Here is a 16,894-nt window from a genome sequence, read left to right as displayed (position 1 = left end):
AGACACACCTGGTTGGTTCATTATAATAAAACTCTAGTATAATGTACAGAACCACCAACTACCACGAATACAGTGTCACTAAAAATGTCCCCTTATCTTAGAGAAGTAGTCAGTTATCTAAAGAAAACTTGAGAGAATTGTCTTCTTACAGACAAATAAATCATTTCATATGAGACAGAACTCTATTGTTTCATTACTTATTTAAATGGAAAACATTTTCTTCCCAGTAGTTCAGAATACTTATTTCCATCTTTTGTTAACAGTCCTTGAGATCTGAAATCCCTAAAGATACAAACAGGAATGAATAAAGGCTGTGGGGAAAAACTATTTTATTTGTAGATGAGGCCTTAATGTTAATGAAAGCTTACGATAATCATCTCCAACTTTGTGGTTACCACCTATGTTTGGAATTCAATGGAAAATAGCTTTGTGTACCCCAGCATTTATAGCAGCATGATCAACAATAGCCAAATTATGGGAACAGCTCAAATGTCCATCAACTGATGAATGGATAAAAAGATGTGGTATTACTCAGCCCTCAAAAAGAATGAAATCTTGCCATTTGCAATGATGTGGATGGAGCTAATTATGCTAATTATGCTAAGAAAAATAAAGAGAAAGACAAATACCATCTGATTTCACTCATATGTAGAATTTAAGAAATCAAACATGAACATAGGGGAAGAGGAAAAAGAAAGAGACGGAAGCAAACCATAAGAGATTCTTAAGATATAAAGAAGAAAATGAGGGTTGATGGAGAGAGATGGGTGGGAGAATGGGCTAAATGGGAAATGGGGATTAAGGAGGGCACTTTTTGGGATGAGCACTGGGTATTATATGTAAGTGATGAATCGCTAAATTCTATTCCTGAAAACAGTATTACATTGTTAACTACAATTAAATGTTAACTAACTAGAATTAAAATAAAAATTTGAAACAACAATAACAACAACAACAAAAAGAAAACAGCTTCAAAGTCCAGGGCAAGGCTTCATATTTGGTGAAGAAATGAAGCAGGGGAACATCTTGTTTGCTTTCCTTCCATATCATATTTTGCCAAATCTTATTAATTTCCCCTGCATTAAGATATATATGCTACTGCTGTTGTTCTGAATTTGGTCCCTTTGTAATAGATGAAGGGTTTACTTCAAGATATAAGAAATTAATAAACTGCACTATGGGGCTTTTTTCATAAAGATACAAAATTAAATGTCAGCTCTTTGGATAATGTAAGCTATAAAATTAGTCATCTTGATGAAAGGTATTTTAGGATAATTTTCTCCTTTTGGATTGAGCTATTTAGCTAGCCCACATTGATTAAATTATCTGAACAAATGGCAAACTATATTTCACTTTGTCAACAAAGGCACATCCCAATGATTGAAATCATCCATATGTTGTTATTCCTAAAACTGGAGAATTTTAGTCATCTACTAGGTAAGTTACCATCGATGAAAATTGTATGCCATCTATTAGCATCATGGTTCTCCACTTCATAGATGCTAACAGTATTTGAAATGTTTTAGATGATTAAGTATTTGAAATAAATGGCCTTTCAAGTAGATACGGGCCTTCCCGTAGATATAAATTCTCTCCCCATACAACACTGTGGAAACACAGATTGACAGCTTGGTCTTGCTAAATGATTGACTGATTCACTTGATTCTCTAGTGACCAAGAGTTGGGAATTTTTAAATTTTGTTTTTTCCTTCTCTGGAAAAAAAAAAAATCTGGCTTATTGAAATTTAAAACGTTTTATTTTTTACAGGTGCAAAAATGATTTTTAGTCCCCTACTTCTCAACCTGAGGAGAAAGTTCTGAAAATGTAGTAGAGATGGAATATATGGAAATTCCAAAGATCTATTTGGTTGTGGCAAATTACAGATCTTTTCTATTTTCTTTGTTTCTTCTGTTCAAACCAATAAGGCACATATAAAAATCTGGGGCCAGAGGCTGAAATTCTTACCATCACCACTCTCTTTTGTCTTATCTTACCTCTTCATATGAGATTAAGTGATCTTTCTGACTTCTGAAGACTTTGGAACCTGAATCTCTGCTTAAATTTACTTCTTAAATCTGATAAGAGTGAATCCATTTAGGTAAAGGAATAAAAGATTTAACTGTGAACTCTCATTACTACTATTCATATGTTTTACACAATAAAGTCAAGCATAACATTCCTTAATATCTTTTATGAATTTAAGAAGTCTACCTTAGACTGTTCTAGTTATTTGATATAATGATTTGATACACTCACCTATTTTATCACTATAGACAGAATAGCAGTATTACCAGATAATCTTTTTTTTAAGATTTTTATTTATTTATTCATGAGAGACACAGAGAGGCAGAGACTCAGGCAGAGGGAGAAGCAGGCTCTATGCAGGGAGCCCAACGTGGGACTCGATCCTGGGTCTCCAGGATCCCGCCCTGGGCTGAAGGCAGCACTAAATCGCTGATCCACTGGGGCTACCCACCAGATAATCTTATGTCTATAACTTTGCACACAATTTCTTCTTGCCCATATCTATCTAAAACTACACTTATAAAATAAAGAGGACCATTTTTTTTTCTTTTGTCAACATTAACTTCAGAGAAACCAATTATTTATTTATCAGATTTGGACGGTAGAATAAATAAGTAAAAAATATTGACTTTAAAAGTCTAATTCATATGCTTACTTTTTTCTACTCTTTGTCATTTAGAATTGAAGCACTTGCATGTTTAATTATATATAAAGCCTATTGTAAGGTACCCATTTAGAAAAAAATGAGACAGTAAAAAATGTCAGAGTATACATTCAAATCTTCTGTCCTCTGCAAATTTTCTTCCTTCCCTTACTTCTCATCATGTTTCTTAAAAGATTTGGAGAAATCATAATAGTAGCTATGGAGAGCCTACCTAATTGCTTCTTTTTCTTTCATGGCTCCTCCCTGTCCTTTGAGAATACAGGTTCTCTACTATGCACCAAGAATCGTTCTCTCTTCTGTGGGAGATGAGTGGGAGGTAAGTGCACAAGCTGGTGCCTTCCTCTCCAGTTCCACAGAAGAGAGAATGTGAGCGAGTACGTGGAAGTGCTCAGATGCACACAAGACCCAGATACATCAAATGAACTTCCCAGGATTGTCTGTAGTTCACTTATCCCTATTTTTCCTGTTCTACTTTACCAATCACTTTTGTGTTCTCCCACTAACCAAGTCTAAATAAAACTTAACATTAAAGATTACCTGACAACATATGCTATTTATTTTTAATCTCTCTTTCTTTTCATTTCTACTTTCAAGAAAAAGCCATTCGAAAAACTCCTATGTAGGATTTTTCTTCCTATTTCATATATTCCTGCCACTACTTTATTCTAATATATTAGAGAATGACTATATTTCTTTTTTTTTTTTTAAATTACCTTGTCCAAAGTAAGCTCCTTTGTGCACAGTTTGAACACCTTGGTATCCCAAACTCCTACAGATGACCTGTCCACCTCGCAGTTCCCAGTGGTCATCACAAACTGTGCCCCACTGGCCATTGTGGAAAATCTCCACTCTGCCCTCATGAGGTGCTTTACCACCAACCAGTCGTACTGTCTTAAATGGAGCTGTAACAAAAACAAGCAAGAGTTAATTATATATAAATATTGTCTTATAATGCTTAAAAAATTACATTTTCCCCGTAAGTTCGACTATTGAAATAAATATTAAACTTTCTAGCACCACCTGTTGGTAAAGAGTTTAATTGCAAATATTGCATTAGTCAAAACTTGTTTCAACATTTATGATTATATATACAATTTATATAAGTTACAGATATGAGGACACTTCAAGGTTGTGTTTAACGACTTTGAAATTCAACAGCGCCAAGTTTGTTAATGTTCTGTAGACTTTTTGTCGTATTTCGAAAAATTTATAACAAATTGATTAGTTGTTTGCTTGCCACACTAACACACAAACTGGAACACATAATCCAGTGACTTTTTGATATAGGAGGTTGAGTAGAAGATATTTTATAATATTGTAAACACAAAAATAGATGACCAAACATCCTACCTTCTACCAAGAGAATCAAGATAACCATGACATATTATTATATTATATTATGTTATATTATATTATATATTATTATTATTATATTATATTGGATATTTTGAGAAATATAAATATTATATAACATTATATAATATTATTATATTATATTATATTATTATTATATTATTTTGGATATTTTGAGAAATCACTAAAGCAATAAACTTTGTGAGGAAATATACCAAGTTTGTAATTACAAAAATATTTTTGTTCTTCATTGTTTAATCAAATTGCTATATATGATAAACTTTTATAAAATTTTGATCATGTGTAGGTTTAAATATGAAATGACTCCTATTTAAATAATATACATTATGAGGTTGATGCAGAAAAATAAAAGTGTGTAATATTACAAAAACAAGTCACTTGGAGAATCAAAATTTCCTTGAAGAATGTATTATTCTAGTAAGTGTTTAAAAATATGGGATCCCTGGGTGGCGCAGCGGTTTAGCGCCTGCCTTTGGCCCAGGGCGCGATCCTGGAGACCGAGGATCGAATCCCACGTCGGGCTCCCGGTGCATGGAGCCTGCTTCTCCCTCTGCCTGTGTCTCTGCCTCTCTCTTTCTCTCTGTGTGACTATCATAAATAAATAAAAATTAAAATAAAAAAAATAAAAATAAAATAAAAATAATTTGGCTGAAGAACAGAATGAAAGGCAGAGATAGAAAATATATATACAAGGGGAAGTGGAAGGGGAGGTGGGCAGGGGGGTAGGATGACTGGGTGATGGGCACTGGGGGGAACTTGGGATGAGCACTGGGTGTTATACTATATGTTGACAAATCAAACTTCAATAAAAAATATAAAAACAATAAAATAAAAAATTTAGCTAGTGCTAAATAAAAATAACAATATTCTCTAATAATCATAAAAGTCAATGAAGAAGTGTAGTCCTATTTAAATATATCTTTTCAAATGTAAGTTTGAGAAACACTGTAGTATAAAAACACAAGATGTAACTATCAACGAAAATACCCCTCTAATGTGAAAATGGAATAGTAGGAAATGAGTTTGTTCAGTAACATTTTTTTTCTAATTGTAATAAATTTTGTTGAAACCATAATCTAGTAACAAGTAAAGAATATCAATCATTTCCTATGACAAAACTAACTGATTGAACCACTCAGGAACATAAAAAGCTAATATGTGGTATTACAATTACAATAATTATTATTATTTCCTTGATTCTTCCAAAATAGAATTCAATCCTAAATACTGAGTTAATGTAATCATGCCCAAGTGCATAAGCCATTTCTCACTTAGTAAACATGAGTTTAAAACATTCTTAAAGGGAAAATTTGTTATTACAGTATTCAAACTTTCAATTAACAAGTAAAATGCCCACATGACCCAATCATTCACTAAAATTGGCTAAGAAAATGGGAAGTTATAATCCAGGAGTGGATTGTTTGAATTTTAAAATATTAGAGTCATGTAGTATTAACTAGTGCCACCCCCAAATGTTTGTTTTTACAGAAGTCAAATATACCCAAGCATAATATATTTATCATGACGCTGTGACAAAGCATACACCATATTCAAACATTTGATTATATGAGCTTGATGGTCTTAACGCCCAAAGAAGCATATAAAAGTGTTCTCACTGCATATTCTTTAACTCTTACCCCTCCCAGAATGTCATTAAGAAGCCTTGTGCATCCTGGGGCAATAGTATCTCAAACTTTAGTATTTGTCTTATTCTGTTCAGGTTCTGTAACAAAATACCACAGACTGAGTGACTTAAACAGAAGACATTTATTTCTCACAGTTCTAGAGCCTGGAAGTCCAAGACCAAGGTGTTGGCAGATTTGGTTTTGCATTGTGGCCAGCTTCATGGCTTGTAGACAGTGTTAACACATTTCTGGAGTAAGAGTGGGGAGCCATTTCCTTGTTGAAAATGAGTTTTGAGCAAAGACAATAAGTCTAGACCATAAAATATATTTTATTTTATTAAGATTTTATTTATTTATTCATGAGAGACCCACAGAGAGAGGCAGAGACATAGGCAGAGGGAGAAGCAGGCTTCCCATGGGGAGCCCGATGTGGAACTCAATCCCAGGACTGAGAATAACAACCTGAGCCAAAGGCAGATGCTCAACCACTGAGCCACCCAGATACCCCCATAAAAGATATTTTAATAATCTTGGTGTATTTATGCAATCTAATTATACTATGTGTTTAGATGTGTGTTCTTTTCTAGATCTGTGACTGCAGAGTATAACTGAAACAAAAACCCAAGAATCAGATAATCTGGATTTTAGTTCTGCCTCTCACACTGTTTCTGTGACCTTAGTAAACCATGTAACCACTCTAAAACAAATTTTTCAACTGTTAAAAAGAGAAAATGATTATTTGCTGTAAGTTACATGTTCTTAGTTATTGCACAAAAATTTGTGCCAGGCATATTCCTGGGTTCCAGGAATTATTTGAATAAAACATGTATCCTGCCTTTAGGATTTTGAGGTCATTATGAAAGTTAGAAGAAATAGCACATCCTTTATTATTTATTTATTTATTTTAAAAGTTTATTTATCTAAGTAATTTCTACAACCCAATATGGGACTCGAACTCACCACCCTGAGATCAAGAGCTCCATACTTTTCCCACCAAGCCAGCCAGGTACCCTGAAATAGTGCATTCTTTCAAATGGTGTACAAATATAAGTTTCTATTTTTACAAGTTTGAAACATTTTGAGGTTTACATTTTGCAATGAAAGCATTGGGAGGAATCTATTATCTGTGATATTAATTACCTAATTCATTAGAAATTTTTTTTGTTTTACTAATTCCCTCTTTGATGCTTATCCTTCTCAAAAAAGAGTTCTCAACCAATGAGAATAAGCTTCTGCAGATAGACAAAACCTACCCTATGATTTCAGATGTGAGTTTCTATGACCTTTATTTCCAAATATGATTTTTTACTATTTTGAAGGGACCTTTTCAGACCCGGTCATGAGTAAACTATGGTCCATGGATCAATTATAGCATGCTGTTTTGTAAATAAAGTTTTATTGGAATGCAGCCATGCCCATTAGTTTACATATTGTCTAGGGTTCCTTCTAGGCTGCAACAGGAGAGAATAGTTGTGACCGAGATCTTGCATCATGCAAACTGAAAATATCTACTATCTTGCCCTCTGCATAGGCTGGGCAACCCTAGGCACAGTTGAAAACACAATATGTAGACTAGAATGATAACGGGTTTCAGTAGAGATACTCCAGCCAGGGATCCTGGGACAAATGTCAGGACTCATCTCTGCTTTCCTCTCTCCAGCCTGAGAACCACTCCATCCCTGCACTTCTTGCTCTTTTTTCAGTTCTATAACTGCTCACATTTCCCAAATAGCCCTTGTTCTCCTGTATTTCTGGGGTTTTGATCCCTGTCTGGAATGCACCTTTAATCCCCTACACCTGCCCCACTCCTTCCAATTTTCTACCTTGAATTGGGATAGGTTTCCCTCTTCAAACTTCCATAGCACTCCTAACCCCCAAAACACTGTACACTATTTTGTTTTCTCCACCAAACTAAGATCCTTATAGTTAACATTTTAGCATCTGACAGAACACAGGTTTTTTACTTAGGAGTCACTGGATGGAGAGTTATGGATGAATGAATGAATGAATGAATGAATGAATGAATGAATGTGAGCTCTTCCTAATACTTACACTGTATTGCCTGAGTGGATTAAGCTAGTAAATGCTTAAAATATCTAACAGCAAGAGACACAGAATTCAGTATTTCACAAGTCTCTACAGGGAATACTGTTTCTATGTATAGAAGCAGTCAGGGAAATCATAACGGAAAGATTGGTTAAGCGGAGATAAACATGAATCCCATTATGGTGGAAAAAAAAAAGAAAATGATGTGACTACTGAGAGCCCCTCAAGGTGGGAGGGATGATCAGAAGCCTTATGCATTCTAAAATGATTTTGTGGGTTCAAAGGATGTATTTCTTATTGGCAGACTAATGTTAAATATGATCTTGGGACTAAATGTCAATTCAATTTACACTAAGAAATGTAATTGCCTCAAAAACTGAAATATTTGTATCTGCTTGACAAGGCCATTTTCTCCCTGTGGGCAATCTGCATAGGAAGTCAAATCACAATCAGTGAATTATTGGCTTAATTAATTTATTAATTTACAATGAGACACAGCAGTGAGATTTTGCCTCTGGGACTGGCCAACACTGTTTGGTTAACACATTTTTCCTTATGTATGTTAATATGTTCAATTGGGTTAGGTGATTTGACATATCTCTGCTCTGATTCATTGTATTTTCACTTTCTACAAGCAATCTTAAGTGCCTTATTTCCCAGTTCTGAAGAGAAGAGTATAGTACTGATAATTCCTATGTATTTTGAAAAGTCTGTGTATAAAATAAAAATACATAAAATATTTATATTAATAACGTGTTCATATTTCTATGACCATAAGAGGCCAAAAGAAAAATATGTAATAGAGGAGATAATTTACAAAAGGTTTTCTAACTTAATCTGAAATAATAATTCCAACATAATAAAAGTTCACAAGTTTGGAGGTCATTTTTGCTTTGTTTATCGTAGGCTTATTTTTTAAAGGAGGACATAAAACAAATATATTTAATATCTCAGGATAGAAGGGTAATTATATCATATACATTAAATGAATTGTTTTAAAGGCATGAAGCATACATGTCAAAAGATCATGTAGAAATGGAAAAACAAAGATGATAATATTAAGTATCTAAATAAGATTAAAACTTATTTCAATTATGCAAAAAATATTTGGTATACAGGAAGACTGGAAGGAAGTACCCATGCATATTGACAGTAATTTTGTATATGGGGCAAGAAATTGAATCTATAATATTTTTCTTATTTTCTCTAATTACATTATTTTAAAAACTAAGATTAGTAATAGAGGTGGTAGCTGGAAAATCACTAATGTCCTTACTGTTGTAAACAGTCTATGACTCAAAGCTGAAACTCATAAAATTGAGAGGAAAGAACAAGCTCAGAATGAGATATTATATAATGCTGTTCATGTAAAATAACACACAAACTGTTGTCTGCTGTTTCTGCATACATACATACATATGTAGTAAATGTACACAAATAGGAATGGAAAGAAGCATATAAACTCCAAGATAAAGGTCTAACCTGGAAGAACAAGGGAGGCAGGCATAAATAGGGCTTTGACTGTATTAACATTCTGTTTCTTAAAAAACAAATACTCATAGTCAGTATGGTAAAATGTCAGCATCTCTAAAATCCAGCGAGTGTGTACATGACTATTTATCAGCTATTTATCATAAATGTTTGTCCTTTTTCCCTTTTTATTTGAAATATACTTTACTTAAAGAAGACAACACATTTACAGCCACGCTGATGGAGCTGCACGTGAGCCCTAAATAAATTACAGAAGTGCTTTGATGCAAGTCTTTCCTTAGAAAGTTTGGAAAAAAAGATATTCTAAGTCAACTAGTCTTTATTAGAAAAAATTCTAATTTGAGAAGAGAAATCAGGAAGGACATGAACTCCAGGGCTTCTTTGTATGTCTGTCACTGCACTTTAGTAGAACTCAAGAACTGAGATGAAAAATGACTCTTGAGGAGTTTAGTTATTTCAACTATTATATCGTTTACTTCAATGTCCTATTTTCTTTTTTCCTATCATTTCTTGGAATTAGGCTTTAGGGTTAAATTCATTACAATGCTATTTATTATATTTGAGTTCCAACTATAATAAATTCAAAAAAATATGATTGCATTTTGACCGGGAAGTCCTTAAGATGTGGCCAAATTCCTTTAGAAAGGGAACTGATGTTTTCTTTAAGATAATTAGCTTAATGAGGTATAGCTATGAAAGGTACAACCTAGGTATGAGATGTTTGGAGAGAGTTAAATTTCTCTGGAAAATTATTATAACAGATTTTGAATCTTACTCTGAAGTCAAAGGAGACAAAAGTTTTGGAAATCCTGTGACAGAGCAGAGGACAAAGTAGATAGGGTCTTGGTGGAAAGTGGGTACACAGGGTAGTCTGACGGCAGGGGAGAGATTGAGAATATTCAGTGAAAAAAATGTGACATCTGAACTGGTTGGGAATTTCAATACAATGAAGTCTGAGGTTCAATTTTACATTGTAGACTATTCTGCATACATTTTCCTATCAAAATTAAACCTTCAGTAAAATCCTCTTAGATCCCCAGGTGGAGCTAGGGTATTTCCTCAAATGAAGGGAGGGATGTGGTGCTCAATGTAGAATGAGTGGTATGAAAAGAAAGCAGCAACCAAAGACATCTAGGTTATTAGGCATCTAAGGCAACTATAACATATACAATTGTATGGCTTAAAACAACAAATTTAGAGGCACCTGGGTGGCTTCAGCTCAGGTCATGATCCTGCGATCCTGGGATAGAGCCCCACATCAGGTTCCCTGCTTAGCAGGGAGTCTGCTTCTTCCTTTCCCTCTGCTGCTCCCCCCTACTTGTGCGCACTCACTCTCTCTTTCAAATAAGTAAATAATATCTTAAAAAAACAACAAAACAACAAAACAAAACAAAAAACCAACCTCCCTCACAGTTCTGCAGGCTAGAAGGCCATGTTCATTTTGAAGGCTCTAGGGAGAAATCCTTCCTTGCATTTTCCTAGCTTCTTGTGGCTTCTGGCAATTCCTAAGGATCCTTGGCTTATAACTGCATCACTCCAGTCTCTGCCTCAGTCTTCTACCTATGTCTGTGTCCTCTTCTTACAAAGATTCCAGTCATTTGATTTAAGGTCCACCTGAATCCAATATGACCTCATCTTAGCTTAATTACACCTGCAAAGATCTTATTTCCAACTAAGGTCACATTCTGAGGTTTCACATGGGTATGAATTTTTATAACATTCTTAAACCCAGTATCACAGAATTGGCAGAGAAGATACATGGAGGGATATAAATTTTCTGTATTTTCATCAAACTACTTTAGATAGGAGACACTCAAATTGCTTTAGAACATGAGATTGGTGCTCAATTTTATTTCATTATTAAAGGACAAACTAAACCCCAAGATCTGAGGACCGCAGGATAGCTGAGTAGTAGATATCTTGGCTACATTGGAAATTAGCAAACTCAACCCTGATTATACTGAACACCCATAGTTCAATTGCTGAATAAAATAAAGATTGAGAATCTGTTGCTTCAAAATACATGGTACTAAATTCAGATGGCACTGAGTAAATCTAACCTAATTATGAGTATGAGTAAATTGCTTCAACGTCTGAATTAAAAAGTAGCAGAACGCTATTAGTTCCTGTATTTTGTTGTTTTTTGCTGAATCATCAGATAAAACTTCGTCATGCTAGATGAATGGTAAATTCTTAAAATGAAAGAACTTCGTGTTTAAGAATACCTCCCAAGTTGTGTAGATCTCCACAAAGGTGTGATTGCTAATAATAAGTTTATGTGGGGGAAAAATAAGCAAAATGGAAAGGTTGGTAAGACAGGAAAAGCCAGCATGGTTGGGAGTATAAGTTGTCCTCAGAGTATCCTGAGTGATAATATTGCTCCTACTACTGGATTTCCAAATTGCCAATTAAACAAACGTGTCTGCTTTTCAAAGACCATATTGTTTTCTTCAAGGAACTATACTCATATTTTAGGATATTTATTATCATTTCAGAATAATTTTATTATTTAATGTTTCATTTCTAAATGAGTCTTTAGTTTTTGGAGTTACTTAAGAGAACTGTAAAACATTTATAAAGGAGAATTTTACTTACCTATTTTTAGGCTATTTACAATTTTGCTCTTCACTTAAAACCATATAGCATAAAAATAAGCAATCCATTGAGATACTGAACAGAGCTAATTTAGAAAACTCACATCACAAACTAGCATAAATGACATTATCATTCTTGCTGATTTCTGAAAATGCAGGCTTCTGCCAGACCTTGTAAAGGTTCTTATGTTGCTCTTTATAATCTGTTGAGACATTGATAGTGATTAGCCCATTAGAGCCTTCACTTGCCTATTTATAAAATAAACACTTACCTCCTATGACTGCGGTTTCAAATGCCAATATGTGAAAAAATGTATTTTAAGCTCGAAAGAACTATCTAAAAGGTAGTGCTAGAATTATTAATTATGTTTCATTCTGAAAGTTATTCTAGGAAACTGAAATCATAGACTATAGGGATTTTAAGTTGTGGACTTTGTGGAAAAAAAATGTCTTAAATTTGGCCCAAGAAAGCTTAATCTGTCCAGTTATTGGCAGGGCTGACAACTCAGTACAGATTCTTTGACTTTTCATGAAGAGAAAATTATTTTCTAAAATAATTGAGTGTTTGTCCCTTGAATTGGTTTGGGAGGTATATTAAAAGACAATATACATTCTCCTTGTCATTGTGCGCAATATTTTGTTTATGCTTGAGACTGTTCAGAGCTCTAGGGTGTTATCAGGACTGAGTTGCCAGAACCGTTAGGGATTTTAGTTTATAAAGTCTTCATTTCCTCTGCATTTGACAGAAGAGGCCATGATTTCTGTCCAACAGCTGTGTCCACAGGTATTTCAGGACAGATCACTTGATGCCTCAAAAATTCAACAAACAAGCTGTTTCTCTCTTCTCCAGGAAACACTGCTTCCACTTGCTTAGCTTAAATGTTGGCTGTTTTAATGTAATCAGAGAAGGTACTTTTAGGAAGAAAAAAAATAGCAAATTGTTCGGATGATAACAGAAATAAAAGCAGGAAAAAAACCCTGTAAAGTGTGGGTTCTCAGGTCGAGGTACTGAATGCTTTATTTTAAAAGAGAGTGTTCCAGTGCTTATTCACCAGAGAAGGGGCAGGATCCATATGATGAAGCAGGATGCTTCTCTAGATAAGTCAGGAGACCAGGGCCTAGTCTCAGTCATGCTACAAACTTTCTTTATGGGCTCTACAACTGGGGATGCTCGCAGCTTTTGGCATCCAGCCCAGCTTCCTTCAAAATGTCTCCTGTTCACGAAATTCTCTGCAAGCTCAGCTTGGAGGGTGATCACTCCATGCCCCCAAGTGCATACAGGTTGGTCAAAGCATACACCAATTTTGATGCTGAGCGTGATGCTCGGAACATTGAAGCAGCCATCAAGACCAAAGGTGTGGATGAGGTCACCATTGTCAACATTTTGACCAACCACAGCAATGAACAGAGACAGGACATTGCCTTCGCCTACCAGAGAAGGACCAAAAAGGAACTTGCATCAACATTGCAGTCAGCCTTGTCTGGCCACCTGGAGACCGTGATTTGGGGCCTATTGAAAACACGTGCTCAGTATGACACTTCTGAACTGAAAGGCTCCATGAAGGGGCTGGGAACTGATAAGGAGTCCCTCATTGAGATCATCTGCTCAAGGACCAACCAGGAACTTTAGGAAATTAACAGAGTCTACAAGGAAATGTATAAGACCAATCTGGAGAAGGACATCATTTCTGACACACCTGGTGACTTCCGCAAGCTGATGGTTGCCCTTGCAAAGGGTAGAAGAGCAGAGGATTGCTCTGTCCTTGATTATGAACTGATTGGCCAAGATGCCTGGGATCTCTATGATGCTGGAGTGAAGAGGAAAGGAACTGATGTGCCCAAGTGGGTTGGCATCATGACTGAGAGGAATGTATGTCACCTCCAGGAGGTATTTGAAAGGGACAAGAGCTACAGCTCTTATGACATGCTGGAGAGCATCAAGAAGGAAGTCCAAGGAGACCTGGAAAATGCTTTCCTGAACCTGGTCCAGTGCATTCAAAACAAGCCCCTGTATTTTGCCGACTGACTGTACGACTCCATGAAGGGCAAGGGGACTCGTGATAAGTCCTGACTAGAATCATGTACTACTACATCCAGCAAGACACCAAGGGTGACTACCAGAAAGTGCTGCTGTACCTGTGTGGTGGGGATGACTGAAGCCTGCCATGGTATGAGCATCTAGGAGTGGTGCCACTTTGTTTGCACCTAACAGTTCTAGAAAATAGCTTGTGACTAACAGTCCCCTTATGCCCGTCCCTGTGCCGATGGCGTTAGCATAGCCCCCTCCCCATCCTTATTTTAGTTGCCTAAGCATTGTCTGCTTCTCGTGTCTAGTCTCTCCTTTTAGCCAAAGAAATGAACACTCCAAGGAGTTGGAAGTGAAATCTATGATGTGAAACCCATTGCCTCTTGTGGACTGTGTCATAAACAGATGAATAAACTGAATTTTTACATGATAAAAAGAACCCCAAACTTCCTTTATGACTTTGGACAAATTATTTTGCCTGTTTTCATTTTAATTTCATTTGTTATGACATCTTTTGCAATCACCTCTTAGAACTTTTGTGAGAATTGTTTTAGTCCATGAATGTACTTTGAAGAAGTTTGAGAAAGATGCAATATAATGTGATAGAATTTAAAAATAAGATAAACCAAGATTCAAATTCCTTCACATATATACAGGCTGTGTGATACTGCACAGGTTATTTCATGTTCTAAATCCTCAGGGGAAAAATAGCAGAGCGATAGGTTCCTTGTAAGGATTAAGTGAAGGAGGTCCAAACACAGTTCTCTGCAGAGTAACTGGCACAGAACACTCTTTAGACTATAGGCATTATTGTATGCCTATTATTGTATGACATTATTAATGTCATTATTTCTTAAAAATCAGATTTCTGGCCTAGTGATTGGGAATGGGTGATGGTAGCACAAAAGTATCTATCATGTATTAAAGAAGAAATTTTCAATTACTCATGTTTCAGAATTCCAAGGAGAGCATTTGGAAATCACATATCCCAAATCCATAACCCAGAGTTTCTGTAAATCACACATCCCAAATCCACAACTCAAAGCCCTGAATAAGAATCTCTGTATGTTGAGTCCAGCCATTCATATATGATAAAAGCCTTAGAGGCCACTTTGATGCTCACCATAGCCTGAGAATAACTGTGAGAACAATACAAGAACACACTGTGGTTAGTTAAGAGAGTTCTAAACCTCTCACATTATGGAGGAAGTGAACTAATACATTGCTGTCCAATAAACTGTAAGCAATTAACAAGAATTATTAAATATTAATGTAATAACAAAGTTAGGTTGTTCCACTTTTTCAGGACCTTTTAACCCATACTCTGAGATTCTGAAGGGGGTGATCCTGCCCAACCCATCACTTGGTATTGACCTTACTTGGTTGGGCAGTGAGTGTGCCTCACTCTCTAAACACCACAGTGATTGGTCAAGGAAAAATTCAGTATCTAAGCAGAGACAACAAGAGTTCTTCTAAAGGAAAGAAGGTATCATTCTTTCTCAGACATGGGTAGATGCAAAGATTATGCAACACAGCAAGAGCCTAATCAACTATGAATTTATATATATGTTATATATATATACATGTACATATATACACAGAGTGAGAGGGAGGGAAAGGGAGAGAGATACTGAGTCTAAATGACTTAGTTAGAACTCCTGGATCCCACCATGCCTGAAGCAGAACCATCTCTTAGAATTCTTAATTATGTGAATCAATAGACTGTTTCTCAATTAAGCAGATTACCGTTATTTCCTACTTAAAAAATTCTTACAAATACATAGATGGCAATTATTTGACAATAAACATTAGAAGCAGCTTCCCAGGTCATCCTGTTTCTCATGAATTTAATCACCATTGGTTCCTGTCCTCCTAAACTGTATTAACCTGACAGTTTTTATTATTTTATGAATTCCATAATATAAAAGAACATCCCTGAAATGTGAAAACAAAATATTGAAAAGAAACAAATGAAGGTGAGATTGTTTTCATAACTACAAAAACAACAGAATGTCTCAAATTTATTTATAATACAACTGGGCCTCAAGAACTGGTTGACAGAAAAAGAGAGGCAGAGATTCTTGAAGCAGATCTTCCTCATTCTCAAAGTTCCAGGCCTGCACAGCATCTATTTAGACAAGACTGCTCACAGACACCAACAGTTCTTGATACCTTCCTGTTACTGAAATACATCTCCCCAAAATGTATCTGTGGAAGTCCTAACACCAGGTGAGACTATATTTAGAAATAGGGCCTTTATGGTGACAGGTTAAGGTTCATTGAGACCATACGGGTGGGGCCCTAATCCAACAGGACTAGTGTCCTGAGGGCACCCTGATCTTGGATTTCCAGTGTTCAGAACTATAAGTGAATAGTTCTGTGTTGTTTATGTTACCCAGTCTGTGGTACTTTATTCTGGCAACCCGAGCAGACGAATACACTTCTCTCGCCCCCTGCACCCCCCACCCCGCCCCATTTTGTGTTTTAGATTAGTTCCAAATGAAATGAGAAATAGAGTACCTCAATGGGTATAAATGTGAAAATACAGCTTTCTCTTTAATTCATAAATGAGAACCAAATACCCATCCCTGTTATGTCATGATCTGAACACAGTAAAAAACCTTTAACAAAAATAATTAATTTGTCCCTGAAATGCCTACTTTAAAGGCTTAGAGATTCTAATTCTTATGTAAAAGACTACAAAGGTATTTATTAAGGACCCACTAGATGTCTCAATATAGTAATAATAATTATTCACTTGGCTACCTTCTGTGATTAATACATGTTATTTTGGTATAGAAACAGCGTTTCTAGATGCAGGTGATATAGTAGGTAACAGTTTATAACAGGAGAATATAACAGGACAGTTTGGTATGGAAGATGTTTTGGAATAAAATAGATATCATTTTGTAGGGAAAAAATGAATTATGCTAAAACTTGTGGAGTTTTGGTAACACTTGTGCACAGAAAAACATTTGTGTTCAGGTAAAGGAATCTACCTTTCAGCATTTCTAGGAAATGAGAAATCAGAATTACACAAAACTTCAT

The 16,894-nt window shown here is 35.4% G+C and overlaps 1 protein-coding gene and 1 pseudogene across 1 annotated transcript in view; one reads left to right on the top strand and one right to left on the bottom strand.

The window, feature by feature from the left end:
- The window catches only part of LOC140604737 (annexin A2 pseudogene), a 32,996-nt pseudogene extending 18,718 nt beyond the window's left edge, over nt 1-14,278 (top strand).
- MSR1 (macrophage scavenger receptor 1) overlaps nt 1-16,894 on the bottom strand; it is a 78,361-nt gene that overhangs the window by 8,721 nt on the left and 52,746 nt on the right. The window contains exon 9 of the mRNA XM_072776210.1: nt 3,404-3,592. Coding sequence (XP_072632311.1) covers nt 3,404-3,592 — 189 coding nt within the window. The remainder of the gene's footprint in view (nt 1-3,403; nt 3,593-16,894) is intronic.

Source organism: Canis lupus, chromosome 15, assembly GCF_048164855.1.
Source record: "Canis lupus baileyi chromosome 15, mCanLup2.hap1, whole genome shotgun sequence".
In the NCBI taxonomy this organism is placed as follows: domain Eukaryota; kingdom Metazoa; phylum Chordata; class Mammalia; order Carnivora; family Canidae; genus Canis; species Canis lupus.
This window is presented reverse-complemented; position numbering and strand designations above follow the sequence as displayed.